The following is an 8801-nucleotide window of genomic DNA, read 5'->3' on the forward strand; positions in this document are numbered from 1 at the left end:
TTGTCTCACTTTAATAGAATCTCTGAGAAACGTTGTACTTAAAGGGGAAGGAAATAATATTTGTTCAAAATACCCCCCCCCCCAACTCTGTATTAAATTAGTAATGTGTCTTGGTTGGTTTTTTTATGGTAATTTTTTATCCTCAACAGAGACCTGCTTTGATAGTGATTCTTATCTCCAGGCAACTCCAGTGATGCCACTGGCTGGAAGGAAGGCTATGCATTCTGGAGTAATTCCACTGATAGCAATGGGGAGAGCAACTTAGGCTGTGACTTTGGACTGGCATGGAAACCAATCGGAATCCACTTGATCCTAGGATAACTTGCTGCATGAAAAGGAGTTGCTAAGAAGAGACCAGGCTCTTGCACCCACAGGGGATTAGAAAAATCAAAAGTTCAGTCACCTTGAATTGCTGAGGCGAACATAGAAACAGGAGTAGGCCATTTAGCCCCTTGAGCCTGTTCTGCCATTCAATGAGACCATGGCAGATCTGCGACCTAACTCTATATACCCGCCTTTGGTCCATATCCCTTAATACCTTTGGTTAACAGAAATCTTATCAATTTCAGATTTAAAATTAACAATTGATCTAGCATCAATTGCCATTTGCAGAAGAGAGTTCCAAACTTCTACCATCCTTTGTGTGTAGAAGTGTTTCCTAATTTCATTCCTGAAAGAACTGGCTCTAATTTTTAAACTATGCTCCCTAGTCTTAGAGACCCAACCAGCGGAAATAGTTTCTCACTATCTATCCTATCTGTTCCCTTAATATCTTGAAAACTTCGATCAAATCACCCTTTAACCTTCTAAATTCTAGGGAATACAATCCTAATTTGGCTGTAAAGCGCTTTGGGACATCCGGTGGTCGTGAAAGGCGCTATATAAATGCAAGTCTTTCTTTCATTTGTGTAATCTCTCCTCGTAATTTAACCGTTGGAGTCCAGGTATCATTCTGGTAAATCTACGCTGCACTCCCTCCAAGGCCAATATATCCTTCCTACGGTGTGGTGCCCAGAACTGCTCATAGTACTCCAGGTGTGGTCTAACCAGGGCTTTGTATAGCTGCAGCATAACTTCTACCCCCTTGTATTCTAGTCCTCTAGATATAAAGGGCAGCATTCCATTAGCCTTTTTGATTATTTTCTGTACCTGTTCATGACATTTTAATGATCTATGCACCTGGACCCCCAAGTCTCTTCAGACCTCCATTTTTTTTTAGCTTTTCAAACCCTGGGATGGAAACCATCTGGTCCTAGGGATTTGTCACTCTTTAGTGCCATTATTTTCTTCATTACTGTTATTTTACTTACGTTAATTTTATTGAGTCCCTGCCCCTGATTCAATATTGATTTCCGGCATGCTATCCTCTTCCTCTACTGTAAATACTGATGCAAAGTAATTATATGTCATTTCCTTATTATCACCGACAATATCACCCAACAGTTGGTACCATGTTCTATTCTTTTAAGGTCCAAAGTGGTGACCTCACATTTGCCTACATTGAAATCCATTTACCACAGTTTTGCCCATTCACTTAATTTATCAATATCCCTTTCTAATTTCATCTACAGTGCCAGCTATCTTTGTGTTATCAGCAAATTTGGATATGTGGCTTTCTATGCCATCATCTAAGTCGTTAATAAATACTGTGAATAGTTGAGGCCCCAACACAGATCCCTGCGGGACACACTAGTCACGTCCTGCCAATTAAGAGTACCTGCCCATTATCCCTACTCTCTGTCTCCTGCCGCTCAGCCAATTTCTTAAACAGGTCAATAATTTGCTTTCCATTTCATGGGCTTCAACCTTAGTTAACAGTCTCTGATGTGGGACTTTATCAAGTGCCTTCTGGAAGTCCATATAAATAACATCCACAGACATCCCCCTGTCCACTACTTTAGTCTCCTCCTCAAAAGATTCACACAGATTTGTCAGGCATGACCTTCCTTTCACAAATCCACGCTGGCTCTCTCTGATCAGCTGAAAATTTTCAAGGTGTTCAGTCACCCTCTCCTTAATTATAGACTCTAGTAATTTTCCGACAACAGATGTTAAGCTAACTGGTCTATAATTCCCTGGTTTCCCTCTCTCGCCATTCTTAAATAGCAGAGTGACATGCGCACTTTTCCAATCTAAAGGAACGGTTCCTGAATCGAGAGAATGTTGGAATATTATAGTTGGGGCATCAGCAATGTTCATAACCTAATTCCTTTAAAACCCTAGGATGGAAACCATCTGGTCCTAGGGATTTGTCACTCTTTAGTGCCATTATTTTCTTCATTATTGTTATTTTACTTATGTTAATTTTATTGAGTCCCTGTCCCTGATTCAATATTAGTTTCCTTGGGATTTCCGGCATGTAAATACTGATGCAAAGTAATTATTCAATATCTCTTGTCATTTCCTTATTATCACTGACAATATCACCCAACAGAAAAGTATTACAAAAGACCTGGGTCTTAGCTGAGGGAATGGGATTTGGTGCAGAATGACTTCAAGGAGAAATTATTTTTAATGGAGTAGGAAGAGATATGGAAATATAAAAGTTAAAGCACCTGCCTTAGAAAATAGAATTTCAGAGGCCATTTTTATAAATTTCTAATAATTGTAGAGTTGCAGAAATGTTTGAAATCATAGCACTTTTCACTATTCTGGGAATAAATATATAAAAACATTAAAACTATGCTGTAAAAAATTCTGCTCTGACTTTGAAGAGTTAAATGGGCAATAATAATAATTACCTTTTCCAAATTAATACACGAAGGAAGGAGTAATGACACCTGTAATAGCTGACCTTTTCTAGTATTTAATTCTGAGTTTCTTCTTTTTCAGGGTGCCAAAAAGCTCTGTCCACAGTGCAACACCATCACATCCCCTGGAGATCTCAGACGTGTGTATTTGTGAAGAGGTGGGACGTGGAAAGAAACGGCCACAGTTATCCTGAGGCCTAGTTAGTCACAATGCCTCACAGCAGGAAGAGGACCATGAACAATTGTGGGGTGGCACCAAAAAAAGTGTACAAATGTTCCATTTTTGTTTTTCTCTTAAGTGTGGAAGGAGAGAAGCAGCCCATCCAGGAGGAGAACTTGATAATGCTGTTCGTTGTGATAAAAAAAAAAGGAACCCCCTATCCCCATCCGAGTTTTATCAGATGATTGATGCCCAGAACATACACACAAACTCCTCCATAAACCTGTTGACTGGAGCTACGTTTACCAGAAGACATCCTAGGCTGTGCATTGTGAATGGACCTGTACTGTGTTCTATTGTGGTGTTATAGTGACAAAAAAAACAAAAGATGAAGCACATGTAATATAAATTATGTATGTTTACACCATTGATTGTGTATAAATGGAATAGACTTATGAACAGTGCATACTAATAAGTCCTTAATCGTTTTGAGAGAACAAAAGAGAAGTGAGATGCATTAAACCTACAGTATTTTTTACCCAGGCTGCCTAAGATTTAAATGTCTTGAGCTATTGGTTAAAAAATAATCTGGTTTAATGAATAATTTGTGGTGTATATTTCTCATTCAGATTAAAGGAACAGCTTCAGTAATGGCTGTAATAATACCCATAACTTAAATACTAAAGGATGTAGACAAGTTGGCTTGTCTTAGTTGTAACAAATGGGCTACTTGTACTAGAAGCCTGACCCATTTAAAATATCAGGCAGCCGCAGCAGCAGTCCACTGAGGGAGAACCAGGCTGAACCCTATGTAGAGGCTACGGCCTACTCCCTAAGGTGGAAGCTGTGTTAGTTCTTGTGGACCAGCGTTGCGCTGTGTCTCAGTTGTACCAGAATATGTAACCAGTTATAATGTTTGTTATTCATGTGAAAAGTCCTGGAATATACTGAAGAATTTGAAGGCAGATTTTGAAAGGGATGCAGAGATTCTGTAATTAACAGTTGCCTGTAACAGTTGGCAACCCTGCCCTCTCCCAAAAAATGGTAACTGAATTGGCTTCATCCACTGTTCTGAAAATCTTTCCAATGTTACCAATTGTTAAAGTTTGTATAGCCCATCATTATAAGTCTCCCAGTTTTAGTGTTGTGTCTTGTTAATAAGGTGGTTGAACCTTGGTTCCTGATTCTCTTTCGTGTTACATTTATGCTACATTCTGGGACAGTCACTAAAGCGTGCAGCTCGCTATAGCATGTAAAATGCTTGGCTCCCAAGGAACGGATTATAAAGGGAGTGGAACAATTACATTTCCACTCTGTTCTTCACAAAAACACTTGTAGGCCATGACCCGCACACAGATCTAAAAAGAAACAAAAATTATCTGAATTTATTGTAGTAATTGACCATTGCTGTAAAAATAATCTCCCGGCCAAAGCAGGCTATATGGTGACCTTTAAACATAACAACCCTTTTGATGTTGGTTGGACATAGTTGCAATTCCTTACAACTTTATTTCCTTTTTTTTCTCCACTTTAATGACCAGTTGCTGTTCTGATGTTTCCGATCATTCCTTGAGCACTGGATTTTTAAAAACAAATGTTGCCACAGTTCATATAATATGGCTTTAATGGACAAAGCTTGAAATAGCCACTGGTAGATGCTAATAAAAAGTTCAAAGTCATTGCAGAATAAACTGGTTGCCTGTGCTAGTACAGAACCAAATGATTTAATTGTAAGGCATCTCTCAATTTGCTCTCTGTATGTTGCTTATTCTAGGGTATTGCTTTTAAAAATAGGTTCATGTGACTTATTCCCTTGCACAGTTACAGCAGTGTAAATGGGTTCTGGACTATTACTCGGCTAGAAGTACTAACAGTAGTGTCAGCCCACTTGGAAACTGAAGTAGGCCAAAATGAAAAGGCAAAAAAATTGAAGATATTTCCTCCTTGTTGATTGGGACATTCCATGGCATAGATTCGCAGCAGTGTCCTTTTAACTTTGGGTGATGGTTTGGATCAACCAAAATTAGATGCAATTCTCTGTTGATTGTTGAGGATCCAGAGTCCAATGAATGCAGCAGTCTCGAGCCAGCACCTCCATGCAAACCTGCCCTTAAACTGGTACTAATTTGCAACCTTCCAGACAACCCACCTAACCATCATTGACCAAATATCAAGATCTCAAATTCTGGAAGAAGGTAAAAATACAATCTTCGCAGTAGGCCTGTGATGTCATTTGTGCTGTGAAACATAGATCATGTACTGATACTGAGCCAAAACAGTGACATTTGGGGTAAAATTTTAATAAATGGGTTATTCATGCTGTGTAAAAGTGTACTGTAGGGGCACTACTCCATGGATGGCAGGGATTTGCTCAGTTGAACAGTTCTTAATTTCCTATGAATGAGTTAAACCCTCTAATGGCAATATTAACTGGGCAGTACCATGAGATATTAAATAGTATGCTGCTTTCAGTTAGGTTCCTGGCATATGTTTGGCCCTTTAGCTTCATACCTTTTGTTTTTTTTTTGCCAAAGTGGGAATGGTTCCTCATGATTTTCTTTCATTCTGTTTCATGAGGTACTACAAATGAGGGCATTTCTTGAGGCCAAACACATCACAATAGCAAATGCTGCTGTTCACAACCTCCGTTGAGTTTCTTTTGTGGAAAGGTTGGTTTTATTGTTTTCATGGCCTGTAATGCGCAGATTAAGTGGATGATGATGTACTGACCAAAATCGTGGCTGGGGGGCTTGAATATTTCTTATCCAATGAGATTTGGGAGTCGGATGTCTGGCCACCTGTTTTTTTTTCACCTTTCTGCCCTGTGTGATTTCTTTGTAACTGTTTGTGAGGAGATATGTGAAAGTAACAGAGTGCAACTCATCCGACAATTTCTCCTCCAGCCCTGCAATGAGGAAACTCTTCCATTCTTTTCAGTGCCTACTCCTGCCAACCCAGTTGAGATCAAGAACTTGCCATATAAGGAAATTCAAACTGCTCAAGTCCAGTTGTTTTATTCCCCCCTTTTTCTTCAAAAAAAAGATGAAAAGTAGTTCTCATGTAATTGTATTGAAATTTATCTTGTTTTGGCATTTTTCAATTTCTTGAGAGCAGATTACAGTTGATACACCTGATGTGATTGGCTTTAAATTTTTGTGGTGTTCTAGTCCCAGAATGTGCATTGTGAGCATCCTTGAGGTAATTTGATCATCTAGTGTTCAGTGCATGCAAGATGTTTCTTGTATTCAATCCTCAGAAGCTATTCTGACTTTATTTACTACCTTGGTTGAATTTTTTTTAATGTAGGCAAGGGGTAAAAGTTGGATAATAGTATCTGTGTGAGAGGAATGCACTCAAAGTTACATAATTTTGTTTTTCCTTTATGTTGTTCCTTCCACATTTTTATTTATTACAATTTTATTTTTTACTTAGCAAGTGTTTCTGTCCATCTTTTATAAATATGCATCTGTTTTACGTTATGTAGGGTGCCACTGCTAACAAACTCCCACAGAATCCTGTGCTATTTAAGTAGAGAGGTTTTGAAATTCCTCAAGACATTTATGTAAAACATCCACTTCAAACCCCAGATGTAAACACACAGCTGGAGGCTACTGTGTACCAAGCATCTTTTTAGCCAGACGGGATGTGATGGTGCTGTTTGTAGCAACCATTTCAATCCTTTGCACTGGTGGTCTGCAATCAGCATGCAGAAGACTTGATACAAATGAGCAAAGAAGAGGGATTTGACTGTATTAGTTCCTCATTAGTACCATATTTCTGAAGAACTGCTTAACTTCTCAATAATGCTCTATTCAGTGCCAGACTTGTAATCAACCAACTGAAGCAAGTGATTTTAAGAGGCAGGCACCCCTTGGAGTTAAACTGATAAACCTGGTTTGGAGTTAAGTGCTCACTTGCTCAGGCTATTGACCTACCTTGATCTGCACTCACAGCTGTTTCTTCCCTTCGTTCTTCCCCCCTCTACCCCCCAAAAAATTATCCTCATTCAGATAGCAATGTAGTTTACGGGTTGTTTACAACTCTTGGATAAAGTGAAATAAGCTCACTCCTTATATCCTTGACCTTTGTGCCAGTTGCACAATAGCAGGTCTTTGAATCAAAATCCCGGCTTTACAGATGCAGAATAAAAACAAATTCACACCACCACCCAGGCATTCCCTGTTGCCTGGATGCACATGATGTTTATCAAAGGCAGATTAATGTGGGACTGTGTTTCGTACTGCCTATCCTGTGCAGTTCCTCTAACAATGAAACCGAAACTGGTGACATTGGTGTGTGAACACAGAACATTTTACTCCAAAGTTGACTTATATTATGAATTCTGTGTTCAGAATGAAAGTTGATGTACAATGAAAAGAAACTGGAGTTTATGGCAAAGGAATTTTAATCAGAATCTAGTATGCCATTCTCGGTTTGGATTGACTATTTTAATAGACCTATAGGTTGGAGGGTATTCTCCCATTTGCCCTTTCAAATCTTTAAAAATATATATATATAAATAAATGTTCCCATTATGGCTGCTTCCTTTCTTGTAGCATCCTCGGCTTTGATGACAGTTGACCTGTAGTTTGGTTTACAGAAAGCCCACTTACTACAGGGGAAAATGGACAGTGTCCTAATCTTTCCTTCCCCCACCTAAATAAAGTAACATACTGCCCAAGGTGAACCAGAGGAGAATTATTAAAAGTAAATGAGTAGGGTCTCAAAGATGGGAAATTTCTGCCACAAAAGTTAAATGCTACACTATGCCTAGATTGGGTCTGTGCCCCTCCCAAATTTTCTTCTTTTTCTTTGGATCCTCCACACATCATTCCATGACGGAAGGGCAAGCCAAATATCATTTAAGCCATAATTTGGCTTGCTATCCCAATTTTCCCTCTAGCTGGAGAAGGTGCTCGTCTGTGTATGTCGTCTTTCCCCCACCCCTCCTCCCTGAAAGGGGGGGGGGGTGGTGGAGAGCAGGGAACTAGATATAATAAGGGCCTGATATTTGGGGTTGTCCACCTTCATTCTATGATGCTCCAATGTGTTATATTACTGGCTTGCCTCAACAGCAATGATTTTGGTTTGATTCACGTTTAATATTGGAACTTTGCTTAATTGAGCTAAGTTCCTAATTAAATCCTGGAATGTTAGACAGCGGTGACTTCATACAGCTCACGATATAGCAGCCTATAAAGTATGAGGGTTCTGAAGACCTAACAATAAAAGTAAACTGTGGAATGAACAAAATAAGGCCAAAGATGTAACAAGTTAAAACTGCATTTTTATGAGTGTGCTTCCTCCCCTCCACCCCCACTGAACATTAAACAGCAGGACTGCATTGTGGGTAAGATAAGGATACTGTAAGGTTGAGTGATTTAACCACCTTCTGTCTGGTTTGCAATGTAAAGTTGATGCATTCTGTGCTTGACGTTGGCATAGACCGAAAGCCTTTTATTGTAGAATTTGCGCTTTGTGTCTCCGTGTGAAGCCTGTACCTTAAAGTATTGGATTTCTGAGTCTTGCTGTTGAAATACTTGTAAAGAAAATAATAAATTTTTTGTAACTCACCATATATAAAAGAGTAATGAGATATTCTTTGTATGATGTACAATGCAGTACAAAACATTGACGTGTTTTTGCTAATCAGAAAGAAGTGAATAGTATTTTAGTCTATTTGTCATTAATAGGTAGTGTAAAATGGGAGATGAGTGCTGCAGTGTATATACATATTGCCCTTTCTGATATCTGGGTTGAAATCTACACCAGAAAGCAAGAATAAAGGTCTCAAGTAATTGGGCTCTTTGCATTCAGTTTTCAGTTGTTACACATTCACAGTGTAAACTATCCCTATGTAGGCGATTTAACTTATTCAAAAGGGTGTATCC

General features: G+C 39.0%; 1 protein-coding gene across 11 annotated transcripts in view; it reads left to right on the top strand.

Annotated features, from left to right (window-relative positions):
- rnf220a (ring finger protein 220a) overlaps positions 1-8495 on the top strand; it is a 492773-nt gene extending 484278 nt beyond the window's left edge. For all 11 annotated transcript variants that reach the window (XM_085983083.1, XM_085983087.1, XM_085983089.1 and 8 more), the window contains one exon: positions 2833-8495. In XM_085983083.1, the coding sequence (XP_085839209.1) occupies positions 2833-2904 (72 nt within the window). In that variant the 3' untranslated portion in view covers positions 2905-8495. The remainder of the gene's footprint in view (positions 1-2832) is intronic.
- The last annotated feature ends 306 nt before the right edge of the window (positions 8496-8801 follow it).

This window comes from Somniosus microcephalus, chromosome 3 (genome assembly GCF_052327205.1).
Source record: "Somniosus microcephalus isolate GS21.2 chromosome 3, FLI_Smic_1.0, whole genome shotgun sequence".
Classification (NCBI taxonomy): Eukaryota; Metazoa; Chordata; class Chondrichthyes; order Squaliformes; family Somniosidae; genus Somniosus; species Somniosus microcephalus.